This window comes from Genypterus blacodes, unplaced genomic scaffold (genome assembly GCF_046128005.1).
Source record: "Genypterus blacodes isolate CSIRO-AG114 ecotype Tasmania unplaced genomic scaffold, CSIRO-AGI_Gbla_v1 ptg000438l_1, whole genome shotgun sequence".
NCBI lineage: Eukaryota > Metazoa > Chordata > Actinopteri > Ophidiiformes > Ophidiidae > Genypterus > Genypterus blacodes.
In genome coordinates, this window is record NW_027467208.1 from 927,710 (window position 1) to 944,798 (window position 17,089).

General features: G+C 43.6%; 1 protein-coding gene across 2 annotated transcripts; it reads right to left on the reverse strand.

The window, feature by feature from the left end:
* Nucleotides 1-1,397: 1,397 nt before the first annotated feature.
* Nucleotides 1,398-16,928, reverse strand: sfpq (splicing factor proline/glutamine-rich). Of its 2 annotated transcripts, XR_012960707.1 has the most exons (12): nucleotides 16,146-16,928; nucleotides 15,345-15,527; nucleotides 14,832-15,133; nucleotides 14,504-14,599; nucleotides 14,000-14,196; nucleotides 13,810-13,894; nucleotides 13,599-13,710; nucleotides 13,449-13,497; nucleotides 13,074-13,183; nucleotides 1,852-1,900; nucleotides 1,674-1,759; nucleotides 1,398-1,523 (listed from the first exon to the last, which is right to left on the reverse strand). XR_012960707.1 is itself a non-coding variant. In XM_076139327.1 (10 exons), exons 1-10 carry the CDS (start codon nucleotides 16,794-16,796, stop codon nucleotides 10,062-10,064), a joined length of 1,896 nt encoding a protein of 631 aa, XP_075995442.1. In that variant the 5' UTR covers nucleotides 16,797-16,928; the 3' UTR covers nucleotides 4,140-10,061. The 2 variants fall into 2 exon arrangements, 1 of the variants encoding a protein (XP_075995442.1); XM_076139327.1 differs by lacking the exons at nucleotides 1,398-1,523; nucleotides 1,674-1,759; nucleotides 1,852-1,900 and adding an exon at nucleotides 4,140-10,172.
* Between the last annotated feature and the right edge of the window lie 161 nt (nucleotides 16,929-17,089).

Below are 17,089 nucleotides of genomic sequence, written 5' to 3' on the forward strand. Positions count from 1 at the left end.
AATCTCAGAAACAAGGTGGAGTTGTAAGAATCTGTTTTCTAGGTTAATGTTGAATAATGTAGAGTAATGTAATGTCCATGTTGTCTGTATGTGAGGGCGATGTTCCTCTGTGGTATTTGATTTGCTCATTCAGGTCCAGAATCTATATTCCCTTACCTCAGAGGAGCCATGTTGCTCCGTCTGTGAGCACCTTTGGCTGAGGGTACGAGGGAGGGGAGCCTCAGTGGGGTCTTGGTCCCTCTGCTTCCTCCTCCTGCTGGAGGCGGCAGGACAACAGACTTGGAGAGCAGGTAGGTTCGGACCAAGGCTTTACTCTTACTCTCTACGGCTCTGTGGTGCCACGGCCCATCGATGTCCAAGTTCAGGACGGTGGCCAGAGGTTCAGCTCCTGTGGTGCCACTCATCAGTGTCTCTACACCGAGTCTCAGAGTGAAACTGAAGGTCCTGGGATAGTTAAACTCGAAAAAGGGATTCCCAGTTCATCCTGTAAGGCATGAACATCCTAGGAAGTGGAAGCATAATCACAAAGATGGCAGACGGTTTTCTGCTGCTGCCCTTGATGTAAGAAGTGTTTCAGGTGAAGCAGAGGAGAAAGAACAGCAAAGGCTTTGTGTCTGTTCAAACAGTGCCTAGTTACCGTCCCCAGGGGGGTGAAAGGAGGGAGGGGGACTGTTGCGTTCTACCAGCGGGCAGCGGACACCATCAATGATGCATGTCCATGAATGATGCATGGCTGGGCCTGGTCAGGAGGACACCAACTTCACCTCCCCTACATCGCTCCCTTTCCCTCTTGCCCAGGTCAGCTTATTGAGCAGAGGGCACAGGTGGTAAACAGACGAGGCTAAGTGAGGATTAGATCAACCACCAGGGTTTGATACAGAGAGTGAGCGTCAAACAAGCAGTCTCGCTCAGTAGTTCATTCTGTATATTGTATATATACGCATTTAAGGCTTTAACTTAAGTAGAGTATCAGTGCGTGCGTGCGTGCGGCCCTGGGCAGACAGAATTGAAGCGACCCACATTTGGCCTTCCGGTCCTGGCTCGTGACTTCAGGCTCCTCCATATCGCTTTGCTCGCTCTGGCTGGACCTCCTCCAGAACTGACAGCCAAGCCTCAGGATACAAGAGTGATCCGACAGTGGAAACCTTGAACCTTTATCCTTAATTGTAACTGGCCTGGCCTCAGTGAGCTGCTAACACGGGGGTGTGGAAGGTAAACGAGCCGGGCACTGGCATACACACAGTATATGATTGCCTGTTACAAGTGTTTGGTTTTCTCTTTATGCATTTGTTCAGTAGCGCCCCCTGCTAAGCTCAATTTAACATGAACCTGACTTTAGAGTTTACTAAGCAGAAGCATCAGTCACTCAACCTGGCGATCATCAGCAGGTTTATAGGAAGCACAAACAAAACTTCAGTTCAAACCATTTATTTTTTAACTTGTAAGTTTAAGTCTGCCCTCCTCACGTCTGGTCCCCTGCTGGACACGTCATGGTACTGCATCTACATCACAACCCCGCAGCTCTGTAAAACAAAGATTGGACTATTAGATGATTTATAGGGAAAGGGCACGGCGAGTTAACAACACAGGTGATACGGGCCATAAATAACATCAACATTTGCCTGTGAAGCCCTTAGAGACATGGTAGGTGATTGTATGAAAGTAAAGCGTACATGAAGCCACACCGGGCCGGGTGGCAGTGCCGTCACTGGGCCTCCTGCAGCTGTGGCCTTATTTCAGCCGTCAGTCTTCATTTCACCTGCAGAACAGAAGAAAGTTAGCCATCTTTGTTTACGAGGTGTGAATCTGGGCCTAAAGTAAGACTGTAGGTTATTATTATTATGACCTCACCATGATTCTATTTGGTGGATTCTCAGCCTCCTTCCACTGCTCGAGGCTCCTGTGGTGAGAGACAGATAATGAGTGCCCAGTAATGAACTGATCAGTAGGTTCTCACCTCTACCAGCTCTATACTACATGGACCTGTGTGTGTGTCTGTGTGTGTGTGCGTGTTGCGGCAGTAACCTTTGATGCATATTTGGTGCAGATTAAAGAAAACCAAACAGATTTAAGTATAAGTATTATGATATGGACATGCATTACATGTGAGCAAATGTTAATGTGTCTCTAGATGTGAGAGGAGGAGGAGAGATACAGATGTGTAGTATGAACTGTGTGACAATACAAAATACAGAGAAGAGTTGTAGAAAGGCACCTCAGCACTCTTAAGTCGATGCATTTGCTGTTTGGAAACTGCAGACGTGATGGGACAAATGCATTATGACAACATTCAAATCTGTTGCAGACCTTGAGATGGGCGTTCTGTTACAGAGCGAGGTAACCTGCTTATCGGACAGACGAGGCACCAATGTTACTGCTAAACCCCAAACTGAGCTGGGAGCTGTACCGGAACAGAGCAGTGACCGTGTGCAGAGGCAGACTTGCTCATCTGCACAGTCAGTCTGGCAGACAGAGTCCTCTGATGCGGCCGTAGGAGGCCAGAGGGGGGGGGGGGGGGGGGGTGGGGCGGTGGGTAGTTCTGGCATCACACTGAGTCGGTGCATAGAGAGGTGGTTTGGCCAATCAGGGTGGAGGGACTTGATAAGAAAATGGCTCACAGTGCAGAGAGATACATATGGACAGCCTCTGGGGCTGCACTCACCACATTGGTGGGACACATTGTACTTGAACAAGTACCTCCAGAAAGTAGCACGGCCCGTTAAGACCATCTCTATGTACAAGCAAGACCAATACAATTGCCACAGGCTTCCTGTCCTGAACTCTTACAAAGTGGCTGGCTGGTCACTGGCATGACAAGGACTCTCAAGGTAACAAGGAGAATAATGAAACGTGAGCACAGAGTAATAAGAGAGAGAGAGCGAGAAGGGGGGGAGCAAGAGAGAGCGAGGGAGAGAGCAGGAGAGAGGGGGAAGGACATCAAGTGCCATTAAGAATGAGTTATTTAAGTTGAGATTACAAAGAATTTCATGTCACGTGGCTCCACAGAGCTGGGACATTACTCGTCACTTTAACCCTAGAGTGACTACGAGTGGCCGTGTTTTGAAACGCTGGCTAGTGAAAGAGTGAGCCACTCTGACTTTATTGTATCTAAGCACGCAGATGATCTGGAGTCACAGCAGCACTCATCTTATCCTCATTCAAATATGAGCAGACTATTAAAAATATCTGAAATCAAGTCGAGCCCAAGTAGGTGCCCAACATCAATCAGCCACATAAAGGCTCTGAATGATGAACACAAGACTTTTGAAAGACTTTAATTGATCGTAGTCGTGTTTCTCATCCTTTCACATTTAGAATTGTGGAGTCAAAATCACATCAAGGTGTGTTTAATGTTTTTGACCAAAACCGTTGACTATAGAAACTGGCAACATGTGATAATAATGATAATAAAGTTCATCACAGTTCTCAGCAGATAACTTGAGGTACAGTGAGTAAAGGTGAAGCTGCCAGACATAAACACCTCCACATCATTTAATATGTATAGAAGGACATATGCCCAGCACGATAGGTCGTGGTTCAAAAACTAGGATTTTGTGTTCTCACCCCCCCAGACCAACCCCAGAGCTATAAGACCAAACTGCAAAGATATCCCAGCCCAAGAGCATAGAGTCACGCACTGAGACATTTACATCCATAGAGGGAATCATGAGCACGGAGGATCAAAGGTGTACTTGTGTGTATAATGGTGTCATTATTGTCAACACGACTATGGAGCTACAATGGAATACAAAGATACATCTGCACTTTATTTCACTAATGTGAGAATTAAACTGGCCGATGGCCAAGACTTTTATTTTTGTAAGGGCTCGCTTTAGTTCCTGAAAATATTGCTTGAAGTCAAACGGTAACCTGAGGATTGTGTGAGCTGCAGTTCCTACATTAATATTATGGCAAAGAGAATCTGCAGAACCATGTTGCTTTCAGCAGAACAAGAGAATCCTCTTAACTCTGTTAAGTTCCTGCTCTTATTATTTTTCTCAGACCAATATATTTCTCACTTATTACTGCAATGTATTATATAATATATATACACACACATTTCCAGACAGTCAAAATGGAGTTCCCTTCAGATGTCACAATTTGTTCAAAGGTTGTACCGGCAATTTTTTACAAAAGAGAAACCGTCTCAGACAGATTGAACCTGTGCTATGATGACAGCATCGTCAAGTGTTTTCAGCTCTGGAGAAGCATCCTAGTTTGGAATCTGAAGCAACAAACCAGTGACTCAGCCATCCAGACGCAGTTCAACCATACATACATGGAAACCCAGTACTACGAGCACACATACACACACTGCACGAGCTACGACTCTTCGCCACGCCAACACACAAAAGGGAAGAACAGAGATCTGCACTGTGATGCCATTCTTCCAAAGTGTGATGCCAGAAGCCCTGTAGGAGACACCGGGCAGGGACACGGTGTGTGAGAAGACAGGAGAGTTAAGTTATGAGGTTCTGTGCATCTTTGATTAAAAACATGGATCAGACACTTACCTTACTTGTTCAGCTGATCTGTGTAAGCATACCTCTGGCTGCAGTGCAAACAAGTCCAGGCTTTACTGTCCACTCACTTCTGCAGAACTACTCATCCTCAATGTAACCCATTTGCAGGGAAGAGCCTCTACTGTGGACTGGGGCAGCCTGTCTTTGACAAGCTGGCTGACAGCAGCTAACACACTTCTCATCTCCCAAAGACATGTTACAGACACACACACACACAAACACAGCATTCTCTCTTCAATTGTAAGGTGCATGGAAATCCTGCCTGTAAGGTACTGTAGGTCTCTGAGGAGAAGATGTAGATACGGTCTGAGTGTAGGCCAGAGTTTAGAGCCCTGAGGGAAGTGGGGTTGGGGTCATAAAGCTGTGAGACTATATGTTAAAGAGTACATCCTTTCATCGAGTCAGATGCACAACCACCACCTGGCGCCACGAGGACTAACCGTCAAACGTTCAAACACAGCCTCTGCAATAGGGCAGCACTAAATTAGAAAAGAGTCAGATTTCATTTTCATCATAATTTTTCATATATTGTGATATTAAAACAAAAACGGGTTGAAAATTCACCCAATCAAACTAAAAATAAGTTTTAGAGTACAAACTGTTTCAATACAACAAAAGACGACGTGCACATACGCTTGCGTGCTACATTTATCTTCATAGTTCTTTTTATTCTAGGATAGGAGATAGATTTTTTTTAGGATAGCAGATACTAAAACCGTGACACTCACACTCCTGCTCAGGTCCTTCATCTCCACTCCTGGAAGCTGCAGTGTAAGCAAACACTCAGAACCAGAGAGATAACAAGAAACTCCCTGTTCACACTAAGAAATTGAGCGTTTCTGTTATTAATGCAATATAGAAGAAAAGTATTGTTACCAGAATGCAGGGGATGAAATCATCTAGATTTCTATGGGGCACAGTTTGCCACACAATTGAGGGCATTTAGTGAAATACAAAAATGAACATCTGAACTAATAATCATATCTAAACAGCAGGAAAATACATATTAATGAGCGTAGTCTGAGGCTTACTCCATCAGAAGATGAGACCTTAGGTGACGACATCACCATTAATAGAGGATGGATCAGTCTTTGCCAGGCTTTCAAAAGCCAGGCTTTTTTAGAGACAAAAACGTAGAATATAAGGGTGACTTTGTCCTTGCCCTATACTGCTGGCATGACTGGACTGTTAAGTAGTTAAATGCATGCACGGAAATAAGTAAAGTAAGCTTCCGGAGGTCGAGCTCCCTGGTTTCCTGCAGAGCTCTAAGTGACTTGAGTTTAGTGTCACAGGATGCAAACCTACAAATCACTAATGTTTCTGTTTTGTCTCTGACTATCTTGAGTCCTTACATTGTGAAAATGGAATGTGCAAAACATGCAATGTTGTTATCATCGCACATCATGTGGCCTCCTACTCAGCCAGTCTCTCTTCAGTGAGAGCGAGGTGTTAAAACGTCTAGACCTGCGATTACCACTGACATTGGATTTCTTGGTTTGGAATGTCCCTTCTCATAGTCCAAAACCTTTCAAGATGGTCAAACCTGTTAAAGAAAAACAAATGCATACAACACCAACACATAGATATGACATTACAAGCTTTCAGAGTTACACGTAATGCACCAACTCCACCTCAGGCTTTAAAGTTCCTAGATATGCTATGTGAAGTTGAAATCTGATTCAATACCTCACTTCAGTTAAAGCAAAAGCCATAAAATGGCCAGAGACTATTGATCATTACTAATGAGAGGCACGTTACAGCAAGCCATGATCCTAGGTTAAGACAACTCCATCGTAGTTGTGGACTACACAAGAACCTGCTTCATCTCTCACCATCAGGACTTACCCGGGTTTTCTATTCCAAGCACTGAATGAGTGAGCAGTCCTATGGGTCATCTGTGTAAATAACACTATGACCAATTTAAACATATAGTAATGTACTAGCAAGTGAGAAATCTCAAACTTCTATTTTTGGTAATTAGAAAGAAGAGTGGTGCCTTACTAAATGATGGGATTTGTAATAGTAAGGTGAAATGGACAAAGATTACGGTACTTGTCCTCTAAAATACTTTTATCTTTCATTTGTACTCCACTGGATCAAAGTTGAATCATGTCCATAACAGTGAACCTCAGTGTTGCACACAACTGCATGGTGTTCAATCAGAAGCTGTTAAACATCTCCAGTCCATCCGACTAAATATCGCTAATCTGTAAAAAGGTCAACTGTTTGGGATTCTTCCTTAGTTCATTAAAATGGAGAAACCTGTTAAAGAAAAATCTGTGCAACATCAACACAAATATACAACATTTGTTGAATACTCACTTATCTAATGGATTCTCACATTCCATCAAGTATCTGTAGTTCTGTTGCCTTGTTATAGAGAGAAGGTTCCATGAGCTTCCATGAGCATTTTAGACAGCAGAGTTAGACATACAAATGTTTCTAGTCGGCCATCCAACTGTCGACTAGAACTACAAAAGTGAATCCAAAGTGAAGAGCTACTAATTTCCAAAACTTGGATATTACGAGAAAATTTCTGAATAAAATCTAATAAAATCTTAATCTATAACGGGTGCTTAAATCAGAGACTATTATGTCTCATTTAAAAGTACACTTTTGAATGTCAACTGAAATGTACTTTGTCTGCTACATTGTGTTCAATTTCTTAGGCATCTGGTGAATGCTGATAGGACTACCACGGGAATATCAAATTTAAAGACACAAATGAGAGGTTCTCCCTGTTACAGTTAAGAACTGGGTGTAGTAATCCATATTACTGTATAAAGAGCTTAAAACTAGCAATGGGAGACCCCCAGGGGTACAGGGGTACCCAGCTGAATGACATCACTGTCCGTGTTTCACTATTGAGGCTAAATCTGGTAACTACAATGGTGGAGAACCTTTCAGCAATATGGGCTGAGGCTTTCAAAGGGTTGGGTTGATTGTATATTATGGTTGGTCTGTCAGCAGTTCTTTATCCACTAAAATCAGACTTGCATGGTGTCATTATCAGAGCAAGAAAGGGGTGAGTTTTAGACACTGTTGGGGTTCTTTCTCCATTTGGGTTTGGGTTGCCCATAAGTCTTATTTTTCCTCCATCTTGGATTGGGTCAGTTGGACCTCTAGTCCATAGCCATACCCTTGTAGCTGCAAAGCAATGTGTCAGGTTTAATTGCACAATTTACCTCAAGGATCAGATTGTATGTCCACAAAACTGATGATAGTGTTCACCTAAATACGAAACTTCAACATATATGGTAACAAAAGCTGAAAGGTGAAGCTTGGGTTCATCAGCGGGGATAAAGCATAGAGTCTTCTCCACATGGGGCATCCCCACGTCGTTTTCCGTCAACAAAGCCAGACGCCAGGGCAATCCACTATGCACTGACATGTTTGAGACTTTGAAATCTCCTGTGAGGGGCTGATGATTCCAACGGGTCCAGCAAAGTAAGAGCCGCAGGAGTGAGGGTGCTAGGATTACCGCCTTTTTCACAAGGTGATCCCAAAATGAATGTTCCCAAAATGAATGTTCCAACGGTGTGCACGCTCTATGCATGACGGCAAATCAGGAATGCAGATCTGGGTCATCCGGCGGCATCTTTTACAAATCCACCGTGCAACATCTGAGACTACCCTGCCAAAGTAGCCAAATCTGTTGCACTTTGCAATGTCATCAACAAGGGGTTCACAGTTGCTTGAATACTTTGGAGATACATTTAATCCAATCCTCAAATAATAGACTAGAAAGATTCCCTGATGGAAAGCCTTTAATGTGAAACGTTGCATTAGTACTTAGACCCAACGTCATTGATGTCCACTGGTTACAGAAAGGTACATTTCATGGTGTGGACTGAAAATCTATCCCACAGAATATAATTGGTGATGTACTATCAATCACAGCACGGCGGCTGATCGGGGCAGCATAGGCCGGCAGATCAAATAAAGCGTCAGCGAGGTGGTCTGCTCAAAACGCAGCCCCTCAAACTGAATCTGTGTTTTTAGGGGCTGAGTAGTTGCTCCCTCAACTTAATTCACATTACACTCTGTTAAGGGTGATGCAAGTCAATCTCATGTGTTGTGAATAGCCATCTAAAGAGAGGTTCTCACTCATTCAACTCACACACGCACAAACAAACACACACCCCTGAAAGCTACGGCCCCAGTTTACTTTCAACTCCCCCCTTAAGTCTCCAATGAACAGGTGATACAAATCCCCAACTGGCTTGGAGTACAATAAAAGGCGGTTCTCAAGTTCTTAACAATGCTGCGTGTTGTGGTCTTTTGACGGGCTTTTAAAACCCAAAACGTGACCTCGATGGAGGCAGAGACACAGAGCCTCGTAAACTCGTTTCACAACCAGCAAAAAGTCACTCGGAGGATGTGACCAAGAGAACATACGCAAACAAACCATGGTGTTATTGTATCGTATGAACCACAACATTTAAGTAAAGCAATTTGTGGTAGGTAAGTTGTCAAGTAGGGCTGGGCGATATGAGCAACAAGTAGCGATATTTTTCTATCCTTTGGCAATATTCAATTGGGGTACCAAGACCAAGATCTCCTGCCACAGTGCGGCAAGAGAGTGGACCGCAGGCTTTAAAAAAAAATAAAAATAAAAAAGTATGGCAAAGAAACGTTTCGTAACCTAGTCAGTATCTTGACCTACTGCGAACATTGCTAGCACTTACTTGCAGTCTCCATAATGCTACACCTTGTGATCTCAGGGAGGTGCAGAGTAGCTTAGACATCACCAGCACCATAGCAAGGAGTTGAGAACAGCTGAGAAGAAACCTAACCATGTCTGTACAAAAATTATATTGGCCAGATAAAATATACCGCCCAGCCCCATTGTCAAGTACATATCCATGGCAATCTGTTCAATCTGTTCTATGTTAGCATTAGTGCTAGATCAGTGAGAACCATCTAGTCTCTGGCTGCTTTACGCACGGCCATGTAACCACCTTCAGAAAACAATTGGACTCAATAGCCAGCTTGCTGTGAACTTCTGATTCTGTTAGAGACAAATCCCAAATGAGGTCCCTACACAAAGACCTCATTAAGCAGATCTACCCTAATTTTGTTTTAGTAGCTTTTTGTCATATACATGACTTTCAATGTTGGAAAGGAGAAGTAGTATTTAAGACATCTAAGAATAACTGTTAAAGGTGTGTCCTGATAGAACCACTTTCTCTTTATTATAATACATGCTCGACTCCAAACGTATGGCACAAAACACAGCCATAGATAGAAAATTGAGAAAGAAGTTACAATTATCACTTCACGATGACTCACAGAGCAAGTTACATCTAGAAAAAAAATGATACATGGATAGAACTAACGCATCACTCTTAGGTGACCTATGTTTCCATACTACTCAAAATACAAAATAAAACAAAAAGGAAAACCTTGCCATAAAATGAGTTAATTATCAGGCTAAAATGACAACATTTTGAACTTAAATACAACAAATCTTTCAACATGTTGGGTCAGGGGAATCTACACAGATATAACGCTGCCGGGCCGCAAAAGAACGGCTATCTAAAAGCGGGGTTTCTTAGAGGGACCGTCAAACTCCTCACGCACCCTGCCAAAGCCAGGGTTACCAGGACCCATTCCTCTAGGGCCGCCTTGGGGGAAGCGCTCGTTGCGCTGTGGGGGATGATTTGACAGGTTGTGAGATTCGAGGGTGGGGGAGTGGTGGGTGGTGGGAAAATCAGGAATGGGATTGGATCGGTGCAAGAGCACAAAGTTCATGTCCGTATGAAGGAGGAAATTTAAGTATGTGGCAATTGAAGCGTTTTGTTCGTTTGTGAGCAGTTTTTACAACACAACCAGCAGGAGACACATCCGAAGAAACGGTTCGTTCCATTATGAAGGTCCACAGGTGCCACAGGTAACATACAGAGAAGGAAGAGAGGGTAATGCTTTTGTTAGTTCAGTGCCTCCCTAGTATTGTCTGTCCAGTGCATGCCAAATGCTAGTCTAGAGCCAATACTGCTAATCAGATGAAGCTTTTTGTAAGTGCTGAACACATTTAGGCCTTCAATGATTACATCAGATAAAGGCCAAAGGTCGAGGTGAAGGATGCATTTACAAACCTCACACTGTCATTTATATTTCAACGAATGAAACTTAATGTTTGTTTTCTTTTGCAGGGATATCAGGTACTTTGGGAAAAAGAATATGAATTGCCGCATTACTGTCTGATAAGACGACAAGTTGCAGTTGACGTCTAACGATTCCTGCAAACAAATTAACAGCTTGCATAAAAACTGGCCACCAGCCTCAGAGACTAATAGGAGTGGATACGGAATGCGACTGGACAAGATGAAACCAATGTTTTCAATTGTAGCCTGTGACTGGAAATACTAGTCACTACCAGCAGCACACCTGTAGAATATTGGCAGAACAAAGTTTAAACTTTACATTACATTCATTAGAACACATGTGACAACATGAAATCAGTTTCTTTATCAATATGCAAGACACAGCTTTGGTGAAAATGGAAGAGCTTATGTGAGAGTGAATCTTTGCCACCCAAACCTCGAGAAGCACCACGGCTTCCATTTTGAACAGCCGTGACTGCAGTTCAGAGTTTCAGCGAAATCAAACGTATGCCTTAAAAGTCCAACATCAATTTCTCAGCCTACTAGATATCAAACACGTTTAACAGAGCTTCACAACCCAGTATGAAAAGTGTACCAAGCATGTGAGGAAGGTATCAAACTGCATGCTACATTGTTAACATCAACCAGTAAGGTGTGTCATTCCATGGTATACCCCGAAAAATATTTTAGACAAAGGCCCACTTTAATTTATTTAGTGTTAAGAAGGTTTTTAAAATCAATAGCAAGACTTTGATATGAGGCCAAGCCAAGTAGACGTATGCTACCAACGAGCAGCAGATGAATTATGATGCAAAACAGTTCATACAAGTTCTAAAAATGCATTTTAAGCCTTAGGTGTTCAGGACAAAGAGCTTGGTCAAGCAGTCAGATATACTGAAAATAAAAATAACTTTCCCCATAGCCAAATACTAGCCAACAAATATGAACCGACAACAAAGTCAACATCGTTACAATTCCATTCCGCTCCTGGAATTGACCATTACAAACCTTTGCACACAAAGCTGTGCCTTCCCCCAGCAATTAAAAATGCTATGGTCTACAATTTAAAACATGATCAGCGTTTCCCCTTCAATTTAATTGCGTCAGCCGGCCAACAAGAGCACCAGAACAGAATATTGTATTCCTTTACAGATAGGAGCGCGGTTTAGATGCAGAGGAAGAGGGGGGCGGTGGGCTTGCAGCTCATCTCTTTAACATTTTACGAACGATGGCAAAGATATGCCAAGTGGACCAATTGGACAGAGCCGATAGATCCGGTGTTCTGAAAACTTCAGCAGGAATTATGAGATTTTAAAGAATGAAGTGCTGCCAAGCTCACTTTCATTTGTGTGATTTTATAGTTGGATCAACCGTCCAACTGTCTAATTGTTCCTAAATAAGTACCACCTGCAGAAAATCTCACAAAATCAGTGAAGACTTGTCACGTCAGGAGAAGCTCAGTAATCAAGAGGAACCAGCAAGCACAGAAAGTCAGTTTGACATTGACAACGCCACAAGGACAGCCAGTATACTACCCAATACTTCCAACAATGCCGCTTTGAAACCGTATTCCTTTGTTTGTGGGAAATAGTATTGTGTTAAGGTTAAGGTCTGTGTGTATTTATAGTTATTTTTGACTTACAAAGGCTACTGTCAGACCTTTACCTCTGAACCCCCCAATATACACGAGAACCGCAGCCTAAGGACAAAAGGTTCTTGGACTCTTGGGGAAACACCTTTGACTGTCAACCTGCACTAAAACCTTGGTATGTGCTCAGGAACAGAGAAAGTTTTCAGAAAAGAAATACTGCTGACACAGAAGGTGAGCTGCTTGGGAGGTCATTCTTTTTAAACCACCAAAAGAATTTCAAACTACCACCATAAAACACAAAAAAAAGGTTTGATATACAACTCCATTGTATCTCATGACAAGTGGTGCATGAAAAGCTCTGGCACAATGTGGAAAGGTGACTTAAATGCTGAACACCAACACTATCAACATTTGAAGAAAACGATGGTAGATGACAGCCTGCCTCTTGCCAAGAAACATGCCTGTCCAGCTCACAGGAGACAGGGCTTGCAATGGTGGACCTATACGCATATGGAGTGAGCAAAGCAACTGCAAACTGTATATAATATAGAAAACACACCAAGGAGCAATTTCCAGTCGTTTAGTGCAGGTTGACATTTTTCATCTGGAAACCAGACTCCAGTGAAGGCAACTGAGGGGGCTTGGTTCACCTTTGAGAGAGACGCTAAAAGACCGACCGCATGTTTGTGTGCGTCAACATGACACAAGCAAGCTCCAAGTATAAATCACCTTTGTTCACGCATTCTGCCAGGCCAGCTGGCCCCCAGGATTCAAATCAGCTCAGTCATTCCCAGAAGGAAAGCCAAAAAACACACATCAACTATTCATCTTCCCATAAGAGGGATACATTACCATTTCGTTGTTCATCATGCCTCCTGGAGAGGGTCCACCTATTCCCTGCTGGCCCTCAAAGCCCATTCCGCCCATGGGGAACTTCTGGCCAGATGCGCCAAAGGCCATTTCTAACAGAAGCATAAGCAAATGTCACCCATTCATACTAATCCTAATAAGGCCCGTCACCACATCCAACTACTCCATAGTTAGCAAATCCATTTTCTTATTATAATGTAACTCAAATTCAAGTTTCTGTTGTTTCTCACTCACCAACTCTCACTTAATGATAGAAGCTAATTCAGTCTGTTTATTATGACTGAACACATGTAATCCCATACACACACACACCAATAAAATCCACCTAAATCTGGAAAAAAAATGAACGAAACTTACCAGCCATGCCCAGAGCTCCACCAGCATTCATTCTCATTTCCCTTTCCCTCTGTATTGCAAAGACAAAGAGAATGCCACACATTAAACCAAACCAACACTTATAAAGTAATCATCACTCAGTGTTACTTTCCATCTTGAAGTTTAACTCACATCCATGAAGTTTCCCATTCTGTAGTTTTCTTCGCGCTGGCGGCGCATCTGTTCCTCCACTTCCCTCTTGCAAATCATCTCTTCTTCTCGTCTGCGACGCTCTTCCTCCTGTCTGTTTACAAACATGAAATGCTGAAATAATGCTGTTTACTAAACAAGCATTGGCCAAATGGTATATGGTAGCACGAAGGAAGAACAAAATAATAAATACCTGATCTGCATCTCTTTCCTCTTCTTCATCTCCTGACTGTGCATCTCCTCCATGCGCCGCAGTTCCTCCTGTCGCCTCTGAAGATCTGGAAATACAGAAATTAAACTATTAAAATGTTGCACTGGAACATTGAATATCTATAAATGTTGACTGGTGCATTCTTCAGTCATTCTTTCAACCCTTCACATGCCTTGTCGGATCAGGTTGGCCTGGTGCTCATGGTAAGCATCCTCCATCTCACTCTCCAACTTCTCACGGGCCTCGCGCATGTTCTTCTCCACCTGCTGCCTCTGCTGCTTCTCCATTTCATCAAGGGACTTCCAACGCTTAGAGTACTCAAATTCAAAAGTCCCTTGAATGGCAAAGCGGGGCGGCTCCTCCCTCTCCCTGTAAGCAGATGGTCAACTTAATGGTGCATGTTACAGCAAAAATAAAATCTGCAATCTCTGAAAGTGTGAAGAAGAAAATCCCCTCCAAATGAACCTCTGAAGTACAATGTAAAAAAAGTGGAATTACATTTTCTTTTACTTTAAGACATTGCTCTTTGTAGGGCACAAAAGAGAGGATCATTACTGCAAGACAGTCTCTGCTTTACTTAACAGAAGTTTGAATTAATGAATAAGACTGCATGTCATAATGTTAGAATTAAGTCCACAAATAAGTCTGTGTACTGGAGAGGTATTGGCATGCTTACGCTTGATATCTGGGGTTCTTCTGAGCCAATTTCTCCGGAAGTCCATCTTCATCATCAAACTGCTCAAGAGGCTCAACAACCACAGGCCTGGGTGACCTGAGGAGGGGGGGGGGGGAATAAGCACAGCGAGTGTTAAGCATTAAGTCAATAAATGCATGTTCACTACTACACGTGTTTTATCTATCAATGGGTTTAGGCCCCAAGCAGGAACTTAAAAAATAAAATAAAGCAAAGTGCAGTGAGAAAAGATATTCTGCATGGATTCTCTTAATTTCTTTTGTTGAATGCTGAACCATTGATCCACAGAAGTGAACACAGTTTCACTTACGTGGTGAGCAGGAACACGCCCTCGTTGCATCTGTCCAAAGCCTTTCGGGCGGCATTTCTGGAAGCAAACTCAACGATGCCCCTTCCTGTGGAGCGCCCGCGGTCATCTACAACAACAACGGCCCTCTCCACCATTCCAAACTGTGTGAAAGCCTCCTCCAGGAGCTCATTGGAAACAAATGGTGACAGGTTCTTCACAGACAGGGCTGCTGAGTGTGTGGCAAAGCGGACCCGCAGGGGCCTGCCTTTCATTGGTGTGTCATCCAACTCTACTTTAGCTATCTCTGCTAACGCACGGGACTCCTGCAACAGAAGAATACCACCACTTAGAATGACTTACGTTTCTTTAAATTGAGATGCTTTGTTTGTCATGTCCTACTGAAATGTGTCAGTATTTAATAAACATTCCTTCTCAAATATGAATGCGGTAACTTTATCATAATTTTTAACAAACAAAGCTACGGTAATTGTGTTTTTCCACAAAGGAGATTAGATTGTACAGCATATTTCTTACCAGTCTGATGAAGCCAAAGCCTTTGCCTTTGTTGATGAAGACCTCGCTGGGCTCTCCGTATTTGGAGAACAGAATCTTGAATTCGTCCTCGGTGATGTCGTTGGGCAAGTTGCCGATAAAGAGACGACAGCGCTGGGTGTAGGTCTTCTCTCCAGGTTTCCGCAGCATGGACAGTTTGAATTCCTGAATGCACAAATATAACATGATATCACTCTTGACAAACCATACCGAGCACAATTGTAAATGGAAACAGGAGAATTCGTGATTTAAAGGGACAGTTTGTCCCAAAATACTCAACGGTACTTCAAAGAGTTGAATAGGTGCTACAGGGTTAATCTGCCGTGTCGTCCATTCCTTTATTCGACCCATCCCCCATGGATGGTCTTCACACAGAAAACGGCCGATAAAGTTTCAAATTGTTAATTTTTTGGAAAACTAACCAATATGAGATGTTGGTAGAGTAAACATGTTGGGACCAAATGTTCGCAACTTTAAGAGTATTTATGCAGCTTCATCCATTATCCTTACTGGCTGAACAAAAGATGGCGGACGTGCGAAGCGATTCAAAAATCGGTGTGCTCGTTTCAAAAACAGGCCAGCCGGGCGGCTATGGCAAAATCCCTATGGGCTCCAGGACTCCGCCTGCTCGGGCTGATATTTCAGATGAATCGAACATGCCTTTGAATCAGCTAGCAACGACGCTTGTCGACGTACACAAAACAAATGGGCATTATTTAACGTATTAAGGAGGATCAGAGACAAACGTTATACTACAACACCAAAATAGAAATTAAAACAAACCATTGGCTTCGCATTCGGGTCGGCTGGTTCTCTTTTCACAATTGGCTCCGCTTGTTTTGGTTTATTGAAATGTGGTCCAGGCCTGTGGCCTTGCTGGGGCCCTGTCCTCTGGTTCGGGTGTGGAGCCGGCCTCTGTTGTTGTCCGTTAGCATTTCCTATCGGCGATTTCATTTGATTTGCTACCGGCGGCTTCAGTTGCTGGTTCTGGTTCTGGTTTTTGTTTGCCGGCTTGGGTTGAGGTACGGGCACAATCGGTTTCGGTTGTGGTGGTGGTGGTGTGGCCTGTATTTTCGGCTGGGGCACCGGTGTCACCGCTGGCTTTCTTTGCGGGTCCTGCTTCTCCTGTGGCGGCGTTGGTTTGGGATCCTGCTGCATCGGGCCTTTCATCGTCAGAGCCGGTCCAGGAGTTGGTGGAGGGATTATTGGTGAAGACTGCGGTTGTTGCGGCTTCTGCCCGTGTGGCGACTGATTTGGCGGTCTATTAAAGTTGTTATTTTGTCCTCCCCTCCGGTTTTGGTTTTGAAAAGGATGACTCCTGAAATGTGGGTTTCCCATTAGCCCACCTCGCATCGGGCCGCCGGGGCCGCCGCCTCTGCGTGGCTGGAAATGATTCATTCCGATGCCGCCGCGGTTGTTGTTGAATCGAGACATTATCGCGTTTTATTAAGAAATTGCTGGTTTAAAAAAATGCGAAAAACACTATTCGCTAAAAAGGATACCCCCGTAGTGATCACCCCGCTATGGTGCTCGGTGGTCGTCCTTCTTAAAATGGCGACGGTGCGTAGTTCCGTCTTTCTCCTAGAGCAGAGAGATCCGCCCCTCGCCACCCGCCCAGAACTGGCTGCTGGGGTTTGAAAAAATAAAAGAACTCAATATCCCTTTGTCCGCACCAAAACACGTATCTCCTTCTTCCGTTTACTGAAATATCTCTTAATTTAACCAAG

What these genes read in the sequence shown, in the direction of transcription:
- sfpq (XM_076139327.1), bottom strand. Translation starts at nt 16,796, where the DNA reads ATGTCTCGATTCAACAACAACCGCGGCGGCATCGGAATGAATCATTTC. An exon ending in AGGAAAGAGATGCAGATCAG is followed by an intron (nt 13,711 to 13,809) that starts GTATTTATTATT and finishes GTTTGTAAACAG; the next exon opens with ACAGGAGGAAGAGCGTCGCA. An exon ending in TGGAGCTCTGGGCATGGCTG is followed by an intron (nt 13,184 to 13,448) that starts GTAAGTTTCGTT and finishes TGCTTCTGTTAG; the next exon opens with AAATGGCCTTTGGCGCATCT.